At 35.5% G+C, this 20,664-nt stretch overlaps 2 protein-coding genes across 8 annotated transcripts in view; one reads left to right on the top strand and one right to left on the bottom strand.

Annotated features, from left to right (window-relative positions):
• The window catches only part of LOC128868700 (ikaros family zinc finger protein), a 50,780-nt gene extending 47,716 nt beyond the window's left edge, over window positions 1-3,064 (top strand). For all 7 annotated transcript variants that reach the window (XM_054111111.1, XM_054111110.1, XM_054111105.1 and 4 more), the window contains one exon: window positions 2,397-3,064. In XM_054111111.1, the coding sequence (XP_053967086.1) occupies window positions 2,397-2,798 (402 nt within the window). In that variant the 3' untranslated portion in view covers window positions 2,799-3,064. The remainder of the gene's footprint in view (window positions 1-2,396) is intronic.
• Window positions 3,065-13,838: 10,774 nt separating this feature from the next.
• On the bottom strand, window positions 13,839-15,035 carry LOC128868702 (uncharacterized). The gene is made up of 2 exons (XM_054111112.1): window positions 14,728-15,035; window positions 13,839-14,667 (listed from the first exon to the last, which is right to left on the bottom strand). The coding sequence occupies exons 1-2, from the start codon at window positions 14,844-14,846 to the stop codon at window positions 14,385-14,387; spliced, it is 402 nt and encodes a 133-aa protein (XP_053967087.1). The 5' UTR covers window positions 14,847-15,035; the 3' UTR covers window positions 13,839-14,384.
• Window positions 15,036-20,664: the final 5,629 nt, after the last annotated feature.

Raw genomic sequence — 20,664 nt, 5'->3', positions numbered from 1 at the left:
ATTTTGGCGCAATAAAATGCAGGTTTGAAGTAGCTCAGAAATCACTTTGATTTTTGACAATTTTTTTTCATTCACGGTTTTGCTTTCTCTAAACTTGGGACAGATCTCTCTATGCGTAAACTGGAGTTTGAGGGTCGAGCCAAGATAATATTTCTAAGTAGGCAGGATTGGAACGAGGGGCAAATCTGTCTTGAAGCTGGTACCTCTGTCTTCACTGACTGATTCCAAGATGAAATCGGGAGTCGGAGCAGGGGTTTTCTCTAAATCAATCAATTTATCTATTACCTCAAAATTGCCGAGTACCGCTGGCGTCTTTCAGGTAGAAGATTTGTGAGCCTGCAGGCATGGGAACGTGGGAGCAATGTAGATATTAAAATTTTCTCGGATGAGATCAAGGCACTGACAACGCCATGGTGCAGATCCAAACTAGTCAACTCTTGTAAGGAGGAGATCACATCTCTTAGGTGTGAAGGTAAAAGATTTCTTTGATGTGGGTTCCAGGACATAGGAACATAGAAGGAAATTAAATTGCTGATGAACTTGCCAGGAAGGGGAGCTCAGAGATTTCCTAACCAGGCATCGGTATCCCCTTGACTGTTGGAGAAGGAAAATTGCACAACGTATTTTTCAGAAAAGCGCAGGCCAGAGGGAAAGATTGTGCGTAAGATTTTTGGACCTTTGCACGTTGGCAATGGCGAATATCGCAGACGATGGAACGATGAGCTCTATGAGCTTTACGACGACATAGACATAGCGCAGCGAATAAAGATCCAGCGGCTACGTTGGCTGGGTCATGTCGTCCGAATGGATACAAACGCTCCGGCTCTGAAGGTATTCGTTGTGGTACCAGCTGGTGGTAGCAGAGGAAGAGGGCGGCCTCCTCTGCGTTGGAAAGATCAGGTGGAGAAGGACTTGGCTTCACTTGGTGTGTCCAACTGGCGCCGGTTAGCACGAGAAAGAAACGACTGGCGCGCTTTGCTAAACTCGGCCAAAATCGCGTAAGCGGTTATAGCGCCACTTAAGTTACTTTAGGTTAGGTTAGGTTGTCCACTGTGAGACTCACTCAGGCTCTTGGCCCATTGTGATGCCGCGTGGGGAACTTGCCCTTATCCCTCCTAAAACCAATGTATAGATTTTAGGGGTTACATGGGTTTCGTCCGGTAAAAAAAGGTCTATTTTCAACATTTTTTTTTTCTATGTAAAAAATTATTTATTTCATTCAAGCTTTTTTCTGTCTTATAGATACATATTTAAAGAATAATTTCTGAAATTTTCAAAAAAAAATAAAAAATTAAAACTCCTCCATTGTGACGTAATTTCCGGTGGCCCCTCGAAAAAAAGGTGCGTCCGCGTTGTCAGCATAACTCCTGACAGGATCATCAAAAATTAAAAAAAAAAAACAAAAATTAGTTTTTTAGTTAAGACCATAAACTCGTGCTTGAAAGAAGGAAAGAAAACAAAAGTAAAAATTGAGACATTTTTCCAAAAAAATGAAAGTTTTGGTCAAATTTGCTTGACACTTTGTTTTTTTTTAATAGTTGTAATTGAAAAAAAACAAAATTTTTCTTTCAAGCACGAGTAAATTGTATCTCGAACACCTGTGTAAAATTTCAACAAGATCGGGTGAGTAGTTTTCGAGAACATTTGACAACCGACTTTGAAAACATGGTTCCGAGAAAAACGCGTTTAAAGTTTTGAGTAACAATAAAAGTGGCTTGGAGCGCTAAGCGACTAACTATCTCTATCTCTGTCTCTATTCTTTCCTATCTCTTTCTCTGATACTTTTCTCCTTCCCTCCTTGACTATCTACCCCCTTTCCAGAGCTTTACATGCAATGGACTTTTTAGCCTGAGTGTTTTAGGAGCCACCAAATCTCCTGGTGCTCCTTGGCTCGACCTTTTCAAATTTCAATTTCAACAATTAAAGTGGCTTGGAGCGCACACATTCCAAAGGCTGTATCTCCGAAACTATTATTCGGACCGACTTGAAAATTTAGGATAATATTCTTGAGATGTTGTAGAAAGTAATAAGCAAAAAAAAATCGATTTTTTGAACCCACGAAACACATGTAACCCCTTAAGTAACTTTAAACTGGCACAAAATTGATTGGGCTACAACACTGCATACCCAGAACTCTGCAAAAAATTCAGTTTAAAAATTCGAAATTTTGATACAATTTTGTTGTGTTGTTTAAATTTCGTACAAAGATAGAAAGTTTGAGTTAGATGTTTTTTTTTTTGCTTTTATAATATCAACTACATTTTTATAAAAGAGTAATATACAACATGTTGCGCTGCTATTATTTTGAACACAAGTGCATATAAATACATGACCACAAAAAACCATCAGGTCTAAGTGCAAACCTGCAATAAATCTAAACCTATATCCAATTGCAGGTCTCGCCACTGAAATCCTTGCTAAGGGAGGACCTCAAACGACGAATTTGCGCCAAGGCCAACAATCGCATCACCCGCAATGCGGCTGTGTTGGACAACAACAATGTTGTGCAAGTTAGTGGCGTTGGCGCCACAGCAAACAGCAACTCATCCTGCAATTCCACTCCCATTTGCAACGGCACGATCACCTCTACCGGCCAAGAAACCGAATCGAATCTGCTTAATCGAAAGCAAATACTCACTTGTTTATTCTGCGGCATCGAGTTCCCGGACGAAACGCTATACTTCCTGCACAAGGGCTGTCACTGCGAAAGCAATCCGTGGAAGTGCAATATTTGTGGCGAACAGTGCAACAACGTCTATGAATTTAATTCGCATCTATTGAGCAAAAGCCATCAATAGCAACCAATGAGCCTTAGAACCACGAGCAATATCAACAATCAAAAATAGATAACGGCAAACGTTTCAGGGATGTTTGTGTACGCACGAAGGGCAGGCTAAAGCATGTGCGACATGCATTTTAAAGCGATACAAATAACCTACATTTTAAAGCAATTATTGGAAGGAGCAGAACTTCGGGCATATGTACAAATGTATATACACACACATGCGCACATGCATATGTATGTGTGAAGTGAGATCGTTTTGTTTTATTTTTTAAATGAAAATCAAGTGAAGCCGCTGTGTAACAGTGGTTGTAACAACCAAGAAACGAAGTCGGAAACGGAAAGAGAAATGGAAGGTGAAAGATCGAAAAGTAAAAGTGTGTGATAGTTGATTGTAACCGAAAGCAAGAACAAATCAAGCAAAAAATAGTATATTTAGTAAAATACTTACGCAAATTATCGTATATAACGTACAACTTTCTTAATTCATAAAAATAAGTAACTTAGATACGACGAGTACTCGTTAAAGCAAGCCGTTAATCCCTTGCGCACGCGTAGAAGGAGCGAATACAATAAAATGCTGTGAAATGCAGAAAAATAAGCAAATCGGTAATAGGAAATGCGAAATGCGAAAGCGAAATTTGAAAAAGACCAAAAGGCAACAGAAAATTATCAATAAATAAGACACTTTTTTAGAAATGCATTTAGAGCTTTATCCGCCCCAAATCAAGAAAATAATACAATATTAAGCTATAGAAAACGGGAAACCAACAAAATATTAAAGGAAAGCATTGAGTAGAGCCAATGGTAGCATTTGATAAACAGACAGCAATTTTTTGTAGCACTTGGCCACAAGCAAGTTGCTCAAATTGCAACAAAATTGCAAAAGTTGCAGCAGAATACAAAATTAGTTTCGGGGAAAAAGAAATCCATTAATCCACATAATCGTCTTTAACGGCATTTTCTTTAGCATTAGAAATGCCTCAACGGAAGCGAGGAAACCAAAATTGCACGCAATTAGCTGGCTGGAATTCGAAATTCACAGAGAGAACGTAGGTTCGAATCTCTGTGAAACACTAAAATTAAGAAAAACATTTTTCTAATAGCGGTCGCCCCTCGACAGGCAATGGCAAAACCTCCGAGTGTATTTCTGCCATGAAAAAGTTCCTCATAAAAAATATCTGCCATTCGGAGTCGGCTTGAAACTGTAGGTCCCTCCATTTGTGGAACAACATCAAGACGCACACCACAAATAGGAGGAGGGGCTCGGCCAAACACCCAAAAAAAGGGCGCGTACAATTATATATATATACATATATATATATATATATATATATAGAATCGACGCCATAAACTCAATTCACAATTTCAGCGGCCTGGCTACATTTTCGTCTTTATCAAAGAAAAAATGTAAAATGTGCCGAATTTCCTCTTTGTTGACTTCTATACTTAACAGCCTGTAATTCACAATTAAATGGAATAAAAATAAAAAACAGCAAACGAATTTTTTAGTGTGAAATGTCACCTTCACAACGAGCCTAAACTTTAAACTGTTTGATCGTTACTTTAAGAAACATCGCTCACTACATCCATCTACCGAGCAAATAATGGATTTCTTTTTCCCCAATCATATAATTATGTGCAATATCTGTACAAGGTGGCGCAATATGAATCACCCTATCAGAAGATTTAACATTTTTGCAAATGGCGTCATTCGTCAAACATCTTTGACACTTGTCAACTGCAGCATACAAAGGGACAAGATAAAAATAGTGAAAATAATGATTTTCATCACCCAACATCATTTTCTTTTATTTATTGAAAAATTATGCAAAAATTGAATTGGATGATTAATTTTGTGCCGCCAAATTGGATGATTAATTTTGCGCCACCTTGCATGTACGCGCCATGTGCTACAATTGATTTTTGTCTGCTTGTGTGGAGTCACTGAATAATTTAACTATTAGTGCTGGTCAAATTTTGCAATGTACCTTCAACCTATTTATGTAATTTTAAACAAAAACTGTTATAAAACGTATATCATAAGGAATCGAAAATTATACACATACTATGAATAGATATTATATACTCGTATAATTAAATATAAAAATCAGCTAAAGTTGATTTAAAAATATATATAATTAGAAAATATATTTTCGACCAAAAATTGCAAACCACTTTAAGAGAATTCATTAAGGCAAATGACCGAAATTATTTTCCTTGTATATTTAAAGAGAAAAAAATGAAATATGTTGAATGTGGAAACAAAATGTTTAATGTGCAGGTATGTAAGTAAAAATGTGTGCATGTAGGGCTGCTCACTGCGAAGTACCAGAAATGCAGCAGAGAAAAAAAGTGCGCACATTGAAGGTGGTAGACTTTGATTTTTCTTGCATTAGCATTGCCACTTTATGTAGAATTGTAATTGCATTTATAGTTTTTCCTACACATACTTAACTGTTATTTAAGCAGCACAAATTTTGTGCCGCAAGTTGCCGCATTTATTGTTAAAAAATACTGTTTGTATTTTAAATTTTAGTAAATCGTATAAGGCGAAAATTTCCACCATGTAAACATTTAGTTCTGTTTTGCTCTAAAGTTTTTAAATGTGCTTCAATTGATATCTTCGGCGCATCGCAGTTGCAGGCCACGAACTGCAAATGAAATTAAATTAGAGCGCTCAAGAGTGCCCCAAGTTCTATATTAGGGACTATAAGGACTATAATGCGAAAGCAGCCTAAGAAAGCTGCATATTGGCACGCTTTGCAATATTAAACTCCTCTAACTAAGTCCCTAAGTCCCTGGCCACTGCGACATTGAGGTGAACTGCAGAGCCGATGAACTAGCGAGTCTCGGCACCAAAATGACCGATGAGCACAAAGACAATGACATAGGCATACCCTTAAAACATGTAAGTCGCTTACCTTTGAGGAAGCGTAGCGAATGAAACATGGCGTAATGAAACCACCTGCAGAATCGCCCGACGATTGTGGCCGACTCTCAATACTAAACGCACCGAATCTCTGCTAAGCTGAAATAAGCAGCACAATCTTAGCGCACTGATCTCAGTTATAATGGTGCATTATCAAATACACGACAGACACGCCCACAGGATGTGCACGCCCATGCGCACATTTGACTTCTGCAGATGCTGCCTAGATGAGGCAAAGCAAGAGACGATTGCGCACCCCGCACGACACTCACTACCTTTTCACATGTCCCATCAAACCCACTCATCTAACACCCCTCTCCCTCTGGACCCAACCTGTCGAAACAGCAAGTTACCTGGGCCTACCGTTAAATGAGCTAGGCGAAGACGACTGCTGATTTACACTACACTGACAGGGCAAAGTTACTGATACCACAACAAAAACAATGATTGCGCATATTTTGTGCCATTGTGCTTCACTATGCAGATGTAGATTTACGATACAATTCTTGCATGAATTGGAATATCTGAGTTCTGTGGACATCAGGGATCTTCTGAAATTTTTGAAAAATACGCACTGGCTTTAGGAGCGATAAGGACAAGTTCCTCATGCGGCATCACAATGGGCTATGAGCCTGAGTGTGCTCCACAGTGGACAACCGCTTCAACCTAACCTAACTAAATTCCTAAATTGATTCATTTACTGCTGTGCATTGCATAATATCCATCACATAATATTTCTGTTCATGCCAAAAATTATACAGTAACTTGTCATTAACTTAATTTCTGAGACTTCTCACTGAAAGCGGAAAATTAAAAAAAAAAAAAATAACTACTAGAACGCAAACCCAGTAACAATTTGCAAATTTTACGAACAGCTGATTAAATTGTTGGCGGGAAAAATCACAAAATTTAAATACTTATTCAGTTGAGCTACCTTATGCTAAATTGAAAAAATAACAATAATAATGCATAATTTTAATTTTGTGCACAATAATTTGTTCCATTTTATCACCGCAGTCAGATGAAGATAGATTCCATTAGCATTTTTGTTGGTATTTTTGTGGCAATATCACAGCTTTCTTCATATTTTCCTCGCTTCCGCCTCTGCAGATCAATTAATAACCAAGAAGTATAAGCATGAAACACAAAAGATACCTCAATGCATTCGATTTGTATTTCGCAAACTGCAGCAACGGTGACTGGGGGCTGTGGTTCCGAAGTGCTTACCTTTATATCATTGGCCGATTTCTATTTAATATTTGACTTCACATAAACTTTATAAATTTTATCTAAAATATATTTACTTACATTCTCCGCATTATTCACCACTTTTATTTAAATTTAGAACTTTGAATCAATTCGCAAATTTGAATTCTTGTTTAATTTTACTTTGCGATCAGCTGTTTTTCCCACTTGCGAATGCTTACAAGTAAAAATTCATCCAGTAAAAAACCTGCAAGTTCCCCTCAAAATGAAATGCCATTTTGCTCTCTCACTTTCCCCTACTTTGCAATTGTTTTATATACATGAACACCTTGAACTTGAAGGTTTGTTTCAAGTTATTTGCTTCATAAACAGGCCACATTCAAGTCAATCCACAAACAGCGGCCTATTTTTGCTGTCATAGCACGGATAGAATTAACCAATTGCCCTATGGGTGGAGTCGACCGGCTGTGCTTTGTTTAGCTGCTATAAGCAAATTACGCAGGACCTTGAAATGCCTTAACTTACGTATTCCAACTTTAGTTCTGAAAGCAGCGCCATGTCAAAGACATTAGATTTATCACTTAAAAATAAATGTTTGTTTTTTTTATTTGCTTCCTTAAAAACTTAAACTTAAAAACTAATACAAAAAAAACTACTTTTACTTTTTAAATATCAATGCTTTTGGTGGATTCCTTACATTTTTCGTAAGCATAGAATTGGTTAATGCTTTGCGCGGAAATTTTTTTTCTACGACACCATCAATGTGGAAACGCAATTACATATGCATACATACATACAAACACGTATATGTACATTAAGGTGGAGCGAAAGTGTATGGAATTTTGTTTTTTTTAATTGGCATAACAATCAAAAATTGCTTTTATAAGAGTTTACGAAAATCATAAAATTTTACCTTCCTAGAATTACATTTGAGGTGCCCCCAGTATAATGAAAACTTTACACAGCTCTTAAGAGGTTACATACGTCCAACAGCGCCAAAAATAGGCTGAAAGAAATACTGTTTTTAGAAGGGATAACAGGAGAAATGAATACAATATAAAAAAATTTATTTTAATTTTTCTTTACAAAAAATAGTATCAATATAAAAAATCACGTGACCCAAAGTACAATGAAAAAAAGTTGCTCCACGGTCTGCATCATTTCTCTTGACCAATTTTTTATTAGTACTTAAACTTCATAAAAAAATTTATTTTAATTTTTCTTTACAAAAATTAGTATATGAAAAATCACGTGACCCAAAGTACAATGAAAAAAAGTTGCTCCACGGTCTGCCACATTTCTCCTTCAAATGTTGATGGCTCTGTTAAAAGTAAAAAAAATCTTGTAAAATAAATTTGTAGTTATAGTCTGCCGAGCCGGATTTTCGAATTTTCGAAAATTTTCCAATTTACGGCATTTAAAAAAAAAATTATGCGTTTTACGTCATAAATGTCACACTTTAATTATGTTTCTAAAAATATCAAAAATCCAGCTCGACAGACTATCAAGAAAAAACTTTCGAATATTAAAAAAAAGAACCGCATTCAGAAATATTAAAAATTGTGTGAGTTATCATGCAGACCGTGCCAGAAAAAGTATGATAGCTTCGAGAAAAACGAGTTTATACTTTCAAGTGCATTTCGCTCGAACGAAGCGTATCAAACTCTCGTCGGGCAGCTACATTTTCTACCATAACTTTGTATCTATGGGGAATTTTTACAAACGACTTCCACAGAAACACGCCTGAAACTCTAAATAACAATAATCTGTAAAGAAAATCGATTTTTTTTTAATTCTGGACGTATGTAACCCCTTAATAAACGTTAAGTACCAAACATTTTAAATTTAATGTTTTTTACTGCACTAAAATACTAAAAATAAAATAAAAATTGTAAAAAGAACAAATCACTCCGCCCTAATGTGCATAGATACATACATACATATTAAACATTTTGACTATGCAAGAAATTGCAACTGTTATCTATAATTAGTGAATTCGATTTCAAAGTGTAAATCCAAAAAATATGTAAGCAATATTTTTATATTCGAAGCTACGTAGATACCTACCTTCCTCTTTGATTAAGTACACACGTAAGCACATACGAGCAAATGTGTCTAAACTTATTAAAAAAGCAGCTAAACACTCTTAAGCTCACGAGATAAAAACAAAAAAAAAATAATAATAATAATAATAACAACACTAAACTGAAAAGTTTTGGCAAAGTAGCAGAAATCCAAGTACAATTTTTTGACTTTGTTAGCGTGCGTTTCTTATTTAATGTATTTTTGCAACACAACTTTAATTAATATTTGTAATTTTTGTTCCATTTTTCTCGGCAGTTGAAATTTTAAAAAGAAGTTCAAGTATATAAAGAAATGTGAGTAAAAATCAAAAACTCAGTGCAACACGAAATTATGCTCCGATAGCGAAAGAAAAAATTATTTGAAGCAACCAAAGCGCATTTATTGAAGCTGGTGGCACTAGACCAATAACAATGTTTTGTACGTTTGATTGTCACGGCAAAGTATTGGCGAAGTAGAAAACAAAAAATGAATTCGCCTTGTTTTATTGTGTGCTGACAGCTACATGGACACAGCGAAAGAAAAAAAGAAATCAGCTGATTTTAACAACACCACCTCTAATAGATTCGCTTTGGAAGCAACCAACAATATTTTTTGAAGTTTAATTTGCTATCAAATTTGAAACGTAAAGCTCGCAACAAGGCGAATCTACTAAAAGTAGTAGCAGTAGGCCGGCTGATTTGTTTTTTTTTCTCTTTCGCTTGATAGCCATGGTGAAAAAAACAAAAAAATGTGAGGAGAACTTTGGCTGCCACGGCACTTGAGAGAGGCGAATGAAATGACAACAAAATGCGTAGCAAAAAGTGTAAGGTGTCGTTAGCTGAATACAAAAAAAAACGTGGTTAGCAAATTGTGAAATTGTGAAAAGTTTTGTGTTTTGAATTAAATTAAATTATTTTAAATTTGAATTAAATTAAATTTAGGAATTCGAAAAAAAGTAACAGCATAATTCGCGCAAAGTTTTCAGCAGCGCTCGCGCTCTATTTTGTAGCTATATTTGAGTTAGACGCAAAAGCTAAATGTGAGTGTGTTACCACAGGCCCTTAGATTGCCAGAATCAAGATTGCCTTAACTTAAAAATCGGTTGCCTACGGTTTTACGCTATCACGATTTAAAACCGCGCACTTCATTCAGATAAAAATATCAATTTTCATTAAACAAAAACTCATTTTAAATAACGCACAATAAAATTACGCACTTTTGAGTATTTCTATTCACCATATTCGTAAACAAATCGTTGCTTGGCTGTGTTGATATTTCTCGTAGATCACTAACGCAAGCAAATTTTTGTTAAACATATCCCAAATGACGTCAATTCGTTAGATGATGATGTCGAATTCGCTCAGAGCCGAATAACGGTCTGTTATCCAGCACACCTCTAACAATCTTTTCCCCATACGTATTACTGACATTTAAATTTATAATTTGAAAAATGAGATTTTTTATTGAATTTAAATTCAAAAGTAATTATGAACATTTGAAAATAATTTCAACGCGGCACATACATTGAGTCTTTTCTCTATTCTGCCTACACAAATAAATTACATCTTCGTTTGCTACTTTGACGTGGTATTATAATGTAAAAAATGTTGTTATTGGCCTAGTGCCACCACTTTTAATGAATTCGCCTTGGTTTGGCAGGAAAAAATTTCATAAAATGAAAGGGTTGAGTGAAAAATAAAAATAAGTATGTATTTTGCCAATAAAATAATTTTTTTTAATGTAAAATTTCGTTGTTAAAAAAATTCAATGTTCTCCCCTCAATTTTATACTGGAAGCTGAAAGTTACAATTATTACTACTAAATTAACTCCGTGCAATACTTGACTCATCTTATTATTTTTAAAATTAATTGCTTTTATTTTTTTTGCCAGCGCTTTTTTATGTAATTAGAAGCGGATCCATTGCAATATAACCTATAAACTTGATTGAATTAAATGTTTTCGATAGTTTTCCCTTGTATACGGTTTCTTAACAACATGAAATAAAACGACATAAGAGAGGAAGATGCAGCTGCCAGCCCGTTCCGCTAACAAAATTCGGCTAAAAATTCCCTAACTAAAATCCACTCAAGGTTGCTTGTTTAGAAAGTTTGGCCATCCGAAGCAAAATTGTGAGAGTAACTCGGCTGCAGCATTCATTGTACAGATTCATAATTAAAAGCACTCTCAGCTGGTTGCCAAAATATGCGCAAAGCTGAGATCACCTGATTCCAAAAGGCTCTTTTTTACATAAAACAATGTTTGAATAACAAAGTATTAAATTTCATACAGAATCGTACCAAAAAGTCTTAAAAATTACGTAGAAATTCAGATAGTTCTCGATAAACTCATTATTGTAGCTAAAAAATATATTAAAAATATTTGCTATTGTAATATAATATAATAGTTTTTTGTCGATATTCTAAAAATTCAATTTTACTATAGCAACCCCGCCAATACGCTTAAGCAAAAACACCAAGCGCTCACACCATTCCACACTTGGATGTCTGTCCAAAAATAGTTGTTTTTACTTGTATTTCTGTATAATGGCCACGTCATAGGGGCTGCGGCAGCAGAATTCTGCCCGCTCATTTCTCACGTATTCTTACGCTCTTCCCAATAATGAATGTATGCTGCACGCCATGCGCTCTTCCAATCAGTCGTTGTTTACACGGCAACAAAGTATTCTTCTGAATTCTTTTCATCACCCAAAAACCAATTGGAACTTAATGAAAATGACAACGTGGGCAATGTCCAAGCCGCGTTTTTTTAGCGGAACGGCACCAAAAACTGCACTTTTTTTGTTTTTTTATATTCTATCTATGCATGCGAAAAAATTGTCTCAACTTGCCGCTCAGGCATAATAGTAACAACACCAATTACCGATATGAGTAAAATGAGTGAAAGAAAATGCGTTTTAAAGTAAATTCTCTACTTAAAAAAATATAGAAAGATGTATGCACGTACATGCATACATACGTATATGCAGTTATATGAGAGTGTAGTGTTACTCTATGTAGTAGTGTGCAAGAAAGCCCGTATATTTACCCCAGAAAACACTTAAAAATTACATGGAAAATGTGAACTAAAAAAAGTAAGAAAGTAAAAAGGAAAAGAAACTTACACTAATTATTACAATATTATTAAATCGTATAGGCAAATTCGTAAATTGTGAGCGGGTAATCTTAGGTATTTTATTAGCAACATTGCACCATTGAATGGCCTTAGAGAAAGGCTTTAAATTGTTATGTTTTCAGAGTTTAACAAAACAAAGAAAAATGTATGAAGTAGATTATATATTATAACAGATTATATATTATTATTAAAAATATGCATAGTATACTTACAATAAAAATAGGTGAAATGTAGTAGAACAAAAAAAAAAAACAAAAACAAAAAACAAAAATGTACATTTAATTATAAAATGCTAAATAACTGCAAACGATCCAAAATATTATGTACTATTTGAACGTGTTACAGCGCAACGTTAAAGCAAAAAAATATTTAGCTTAAAAATATTAAAGCAAATCAAAACTAAAACCAATGCAAAACTTAACAGAAAAAAAACCAAGATAAAAGCAAAATAAAATAAAAGAAAATCAATGATATAAAAGAGAAAATGTAGAAAGCGGATGCTCAGCAAGTGGTTAAAATGATTAAAATGAAAGAGAAATAGAAGAAAGAAATAAATACGAGCATAGAAAACATTGAGCAATATGAGATCGTGATAATGTAATTAACACGAGTCAAGTTCGGCATTACATCCGTCCAAGGGTTCTTTGCTTTGCGCTATGGACCCATAGTCCACGACGTCGACGCAACCGGTAGAACCGGAACCGTTAAGCGGGACCAACTACCCGTCGAACCCCAAAAATGCGAGCTTGCTTTTCTCATTAAATTGCTTACACACCCACACACACACATGTGCACACTTATATGCATACATATGTACATACATACATACATTCATATGTACCTTATGTGCGTTTTATTTAGTTAATATTATATTTCTTTGTTGTTAATTAAATTGTATTGTTGTGTTTGTTGAGGCGCCTAGCATAAATGTTATAGTAATAAATATTCTGTCTGTGGAATTAATATACGACGAACAAAGAATTGCATATTAAGAACCTTTTTGTTTACATTTTTTCGCTACACAATACACACACACACACACATTTACATAGAGTTAAATTAACCTGCACATAAGCAAACTATGCATGCACATGCATACACGCATACATACATATGTAAGTACATAGTCAAACCATGTAACTCAGAAATTAATATTTTTCATATTTTTTACAAGCATTATTTAGCGAATTGTAAAATAAATTGTTGTGTTCAATTATTCTTTAATTACTTTATATTATATTCAATAAATACTTACCATAAACATACATATGTACATGCATATATACATACATACGGTGGCGTAACGGCGAGCGTATAGCAATAACAAAGTACGAAAAAAGAGCAAATAAAAAACGAGTGTAAGCGCGTAATAATGAAATGTTCGACATGCATACATACATACACACATAGATACATGAAAAAATTAATAGCAATAGTAAGAATATTTTGTAAGAAAGTGTAAGTCATTGTTGCACATTTCGTTACATTGTTTGAAAAATTAATACAGTTGTTGAATTTTAAATACAATAATAATGACATAATTATAAAAAGTAATGGGACTTGTTAGTTTTTTTAGCAATAAAATTAGAAAAAGAAAAACCAAGAACGTTTTGCATTACCAGCTGTCGAAATTTATTTGCTTATAGGTAAGCAGATTAATGAGAAGGGAAGTTGCACCCAAGTAGCATTAAAGAATATGGGCCCCTATTATGAGTTGTATTCGATCTTCGATATTCGCTGGTTGTCGAAGATCGAAAATCGAATGCCAATTTGGTATTATGAGCGGTGCAACCCTATCGAAATTTTCGTTGTTTACCGAATTTAGAGTCGAATGCAATTTTGCTTTCGATCGTGTAGCGTATAGTGGGAAAACTTGTTAAAGTGTAAGTTGTTTGCGATTATTTATGGTTTTATAGTAACCAAATAATAAATATATACTAATTTTGTTAATATTATGCAGGGCGAAAGTCGTGAGTACCAAACAACAATTAGAAAGGCGAATCCACAATTCGCAAAAGGGATTTGCACCAAACTTCAAGCAGCAAAAAAATGGGAGGAATTTACAACGGAGCTGAATTGCTTGGGACCACCAGTGAGAACGGCAGCAAAATGGATTAAGCTTAATAATGGTTTTTTTTTGTGATGTTTATAGAAATACATTTTCATATTTTTTTCGAATGACGAATAATTGAATAAAGAAAATTTATAACAAAAATAAAACAGAAAGTGTGGTGTAAAGGTTTCTATTTAATACTTTTTAGATTTTTCTATAATCTCAAAATTTCATTTCTTATGTTTTCTAATTCTCCGTTATTTGACTCCACTTCAATATCTTCGGCATCATCGTACACATTGGGTTGAGCAAGTCCTAGCATACCTTCATTACCAACACTCAATTGGTACGATCCCTGAGCACAAACTCGCAGAACTGTGGCTAGCCTTAAAATATTTGGAATCAATTTGGCTCGGGTGCACTGCTGCAACTGGTTTTCTGTACTGGACAGTAGGTTCACAAACGGCTCTTTAGATAATCTAAAGTTCTTTAAAAATCTGTAAGGAAATTTCTGTAATATTAAGTACGTCAACACATTTTGAAAGCTCTAAATTTACTCAGTGGAAGCCATTTCTAGGTGGTAGGATGCGTCCCTCAACTGTTTCCTACTTCTAGCTAGTTCCACTAATCTTTCATCGTCCGATGAATCGTCGAACCACAACTCCGTTGTACTCATTTTCACAAAAAATACTTTTTTTACCTTTTAAAAATAATGTTAGCAAAGAATTTCAACACAATCGGTTTTTCTTTTATTTTGATTTGCTGTATCAGCTGAGAAAAATTATCTATTGTAAATGCGTCGAGCGATCGAAATTCACAATAGTCCTATTCTTCAACGAATGAGCACCATAATACCAAATGAAAATTCGTTCGGTCAGCACTTTCGACTACAGTCGAAGATCGAATGTTGCTCATAATAGGGGCCATGGATTTCAATGCGAAACCGGTGAAGTCCATCGAAATAATACAATGCGCCGAGAATCGATCTTAATCCTAAGAAGTTTCTCACAAAATTGTTCAAAAGTCAATTTTAAAAACAAAAAAAAAAGTGCGTGTAGCATAGTACACATAACAGAGGTAAAACTTTCAAGGCAGACAAAGAAAAGGGAGAGACCCGAGAGAGAATGAAAGAGAGAGAGAGAGAGAAAGAGAGAGAATATATAACTAAATAAATTCACAACATTTGCAGAGAATACAAATAGACAAAATTTACAAGAAACGAAGAAGGGTCGACCGGTGTAGGTAAACGCCGGACACAAACCGTGGCAACAACGCGCACTACTCCGAGCGTTTACCACTTGCACAAACGCAGCGATTTCAGGATCGCAGCAACGGCACAAATTACCGCAAGGCAATACCAACAAATTCGACGCCGGAATGGATAGTACTTTATAATACGCACAAGCACTAGCCAGGAAACGGAAATAAACGCCAAAAAGTAGGCAGTGTTATTTCCCACTAGAAATTAGCAACTACAAGGAAAAACTCAGGAAAAATAGCTCTCTCTCTCCTTTTCCTCTACGTTATATCTTTTTTCTCTCTCGCGGAACGAAAATGCCCAAAACGTTGCATGGCCTTGAAATTTTACTCTCCATTCTCGCTCGTCCATCGACGCCTAAGAAGATTCACTTAAAAAAAAAAAACAAAAAACTGAAAAAGATACTAGGTTGTTCAATAAGTTTTGCGGTTCGATAAGAAAAAAGCAATTCGAACTTTAATTCGTTGATTTTAGTCATTGTCAAGATGAGCTTGTGATACGGTTAATTGACCTGATGGAAAATAATTTTTTTCTTTTGCACACTGGGTTGGTTGGTTGGTTAGAGTGGTGATTCATCCTGAATCCAACTAGCGCTTCCGCACCATTTTGTTGCCACATCCTCTTTACCAACTTGTTATTTACGGCATGACTATACCCAGTCTGTGCGGTTCAGGAACCTTATTAGGTTGTTGACATCTAAGCCAGACAGTTGTTCGAGCTCCTCGAACAACGGTTTGCCCAGGGTTAACATTCTGTCCTTCCATAGGGCAGGGCATTCACAGAGGAAATGGAAGATTGTTTCCTTTTTCTCCGGTTGTCCTGGGTCCTTTTGCACGATTTTTTTCCTTCAGTTGGTCTAAAAGGTTTTAATAATATTAAACTAATCCACAAACACAATTCCCTTCGCATCCCAAAAAACTGATGTTAACACCTTCTTGGCCGATTTGGGTACACGAACTCGTTTCGGAGCCGAAGAATTAGGTTCGCACCACTCTTTAGCTTCTTGTTTTGATTTAGAAAAATGGTGACAGAACCAAGTCTCATCCATAGTGATAAATCGACGCACAAAATCTACTTTATCCTTTATTGTTGCTCTTCTTTGCTTTTCATCGAGGTCAAAAAGCTGTCGAAGAAGCCCGGGGCATTTGCAACGTGTATGGAGAAGGTGTCATAGGCGAGTCTACAGCATGGAAACAGTTTGTAAAATTCAGAAATGGCGACTATGACGTCGATAACACGTCCCGCAGCGTCAGGCCTTCTGAATTCGAAGAAGAACTTCTCAAATTACTTTTGAAGGTGAACTGTCGCCAAACCAGTCGTGAATTGGCGAAAAAAATGAACTGCGATCATAAAACGATGATTCAATGAGATTTACCGCGATTTGCTCACGAGCTCAACGAAAAAAACAAAGTCGCCTTCAAATTGCTTCTCAGCATCTCACCGGCCATTGGGCAACACGAGGTCATAAACAGCGCTTTTTGTACCAAATCGTCACGGGAGATGAGAAATGGTGCCTATACATTAAAGACAGGAGTGGGTGAATCCAGGAGATATGCCAAAGCCGAGAGTCAAGTCGGATCTTCATCCAAAGAAGATCATATGTGTTTGGTGGGACCGGGAGGGCATGGTGCACTGGGAAATGCTCGAAAAAAATCCCCGGTCAACAAGGAGCTCCACATTGCCCAGCTATACCGCATGAATGAAATGTAGGAAATGCTCAGAAAATTTGCACACTTTGCTATATAAAAGAAGAAGTTAAATGGTCTTCACATGGATATGGGACATAGATATAGAACCGATTTTGATGAAATAAAATTTAAATGACGTAAAAAAATTTGATGTCAAATCCAAAGTACTTCAGAGTGCATTCAAAGAGGTTTGACGGATATTTTTTTTACCGATGGGTCCAAGATTGAAATAGGTTTTGGAGACGGATGGCACTTAAACAATAATAATAAGTATCATTACGCTGTGGGAAGAATGGCAACTGTTTTGTTAACGGAAACTTTTGTCAATGTGAAAGTAGCAAAATGGATAATTGAGAGGATATGGATCGGGAAACAGATTTGAGTCTTTATTGACAGTCAGGCAACACTGAAGGCACTGGAGAACGCACAGCAAACCTCAAAGATTGTTCAAGAATGTAAGACGAAGTTTAATTCTGTTGCAAGCCAGAATAAGGTTTTACTTATATGAGTTTCAGAACGCTGCGGTGTTCAAGGGAATGAAATTGCCGATGAATTGGCCAGCTGTGAATCAGCGGTTGCCACACGGGGACTAGAGCCAATAATTCGAATCAGTTCAGCAGGAATCATGAAGTGGATCAGCGATTATGTATGCAATTTACATAAAGTGCGATGGTCCCGTCTGGAACGCTGTGTTTTGTGATAAAGCCGAAGAGAAAACTGTTGAACTTTCTTCTAATACTTGGTAGAAAAGACGTTCGGTTGATGGTCGGTAATATTACAGGACACAATTCATGGGACCGTTCATAATGTGACCGTGGAGCAATTCATAATGACCATCATTGGAATTCTTGAGGACCCGATTGGCCTGTCTTGCTTAGAGGAGGCGGATAGCACTGAGTATTTTCTCTGTGGTTGTCCTGTTTTTGCTAGAGCAAAGCTACGAATTTTGGCTTTCGATGTCATGAGAATGTGCCTTATTCGTTCTCTCAAACTGGAATCTGTAAAATTCCTACAAGACTAGCTATCCCTGTCTCTATTTCATTCTATCTCTTCCTCTCTGTCACTTTTCTCCTTACTTATCAATCGTTTTACTTTCTAGAACTTTGAATACAATGGGCTAGAGTTAGGAGTTACCATTCTCAATCGCCTTTAAAGGCGCAAGAGAGGCAATGCGGGTTTATTAAATACAAAATAAAAATATACACTTTAAAATTTTGATATATTAAATGCTATTGAATGTTAAAGGTTCACTAAAAAAACTCTTTTATGATTTTGAATTGCAAATGTTTAATTAGGGAAAATTTGTTTCAATTTAAGCGGTTAAAAAAATTTGGTTTACTAGCAACCAACAGATGGCGCCCGGATAAAATGGTTGGGAACATGAAAAGGTTTGGTTTTTAGCTTAGAAGTTTGCACAAACTTAGTACTGTCTGCGCTTTACAAGTAGGTTTGCGCAACCTAAAATACGCAAGTTATACAAACAGTATTTATGAACCAGTTTTTATGAAGGTCAGGTGTTACAATATTTGCAATGACTACAAAAAGAAAAAAAACAGTACTCTTTTATACATTTTTTTAATTATGTGCAAAACTGATTCTAAAGAGATAGAAAACACGATTAAATTTGTTTTAAGGCTGTTCTCTACTAATATTATCGCCTAAATTTCAGGTAACTAAGAAATGAGTGGGCTATTTAGTGGTCCTAAGGTCGTAGATACATAGCAGTTAACCGTTTCAAGCAATCACACAATCACCTAATGCAAAATTGATAAAATAAAAGATGGCGCCGATTGTGGTGATAAAATGAGCGTAACTTTACCGCGACGTAAATGTAGATGAGGTGAGGTGTGTGAGTGAACTGAGAAGAGAGTGACGAAATAGTCAGCGTCAGTAAAACGGCATGAAAAGTTAGGCTAAGCTAATGTAAGCGAGGAAGATAGTAGAAAATGGAATGGAAAGAAACTGGTAAACAAATATCAGCTGAATATCTGGAGTCCATTGCTAGAGGAAATCAACAAAATTTTTGATTATTATGACTACACATCGATTCGATCCAAGTTTCTCGATTGGTCGGAGAAGAAGGGGTTCTGTAAGCATAAATCAATTAAATGTGGAACAGTGAGCGAAATGGTAAGCCAATTGGCAAGGAATGTGGAAATCGAAGCAAACATGATTTGGCGCAACATTAAGAAAAGGAAGCCGTCGGGGGAGCTTGTAACCTCTAGAGGGTGCGTCCCTAGGTGGCGGATAGGAAATGTTTTTCAGTAATGGATGGTAGGGGTGAAATAAAATAGCCAAACCAAAAAAATTCGATAAACAACTCTTTAAGACAAGATTTTAATACTCAACGTTTAGTGGATGCAAAACCGCCAAACACTTCCTAAATTTAAAACAAAAAAGAAAAGAAAATTAAGCATGAAAACAAAAACGTGTATGCGGATATTTTATTATTGATTAATATTATTTTTTTTTATTTTAAAGAAAAAGAGCTTGGCGAAATGATATTTTAATTATTCTTCTGTAATTAATTTTTTTTTGTTATTCTTTTTTATTTATTTTATTATTTATTATTCATCATTTTTATTATTATTAATTATTTTCAATTCATATTTAAATTTTTATAGATTTGGTTGATTTTTTTTTCTTTTTCTAGACTATAGTTCAGTTAACTAAGCTCGTATGCTCGTAATTTTTTTTGTTGAATAATTTAAAGATCAGCATTTTTTCCATTGTCATGTTTTTTTTATTTAAATATTTTTATTTATTTATATATTGATTTATTTATATAATTTATGTACAAACATATGTTTGTGATGTAGATATGGATGTATGTGAAGATGTATGATATGGACAGGTGAAGAATATTCACATGATTTTGAAAAGCTCTCCGAGGAAAAGCAAGGGTGCCTGTCCTTTACTTTTTGCGCTATATACTTGCGTGAAGATTTGGGTGGTGGTTTGGAGGTTGACGATCTAAATATAAGGCTGCTTCTCTATGCCGATGATATAGACATTTTGACGGATGAAAAAAATACAATTCAAAAATGATAAATAATCTAGAGGCTTACTGTGGAAAATAGAACATGGAGGTTAACTTAGCCAAAGCGGCTATAATGGGATTTCGTTGTGCGGGCAAACTATCGAAAACAGAAAAATGGCAATATAAACCAAGGAGTATTATTATTATAACAATTATAACACGTTCCCACGACAGTCGGTTCTACGGAACCGGAACGACCCGGATTTATATCCGGCCAAGGACTGTCACTTCAGCAGCATTCCTAGTATATGCACCGGGAATGTTTATGCTGCTACAACAACAACAACAACAACATTATAACAAACGCGTACTGCTAACTGGGGGTGGTTCTTACACCCGAAATGGTTTTCCGAAAACATCTAAAAAAAGAGATAGCGTCGCAATGTCAGTTTAAACTTCACAAGGAAAACTTTTTAGGAAATAAGGAAGTCGAAATTAGGTGTGAAATGGAAAATGTTTCAATCAGTCTGTCGAGCTGTCCAAAGTTATGTGGCATATGGGTAACAAA

The sequence above is a fragment of the Anastrepha ludens genome, chromosome 6 (assembly GCF_028408465.1).
Source record: "Anastrepha ludens isolate Willacy chromosome 6, idAnaLude1.1, whole genome shotgun sequence".
Lineage (NCBI taxonomy): Eukaryota > Metazoa > Arthropoda > Insecta > Diptera > Tephritidae > Anastrepha > Anastrepha ludens.
This window is presented reverse-complemented; position numbering and strand designations above follow the sequence as displayed.

Bases quoted from the DNA above. Each gene is read 5' to 3' on its own strand.
- LOC128868702 (XM_054111112.1), bottom strand. From the start codon at position 14,846: ATGAGTACAACGGAGTTGTGGTTCGACGATTCATCGGACGATGAAAGA. The intron at 14,668-14,727 runs GTAAATTTAGAG...ATTTCCTTACAG, and splicing joins CTAGAAATGGCTTCCACTGA to ATTTTTAAAGAACTTTAGAT.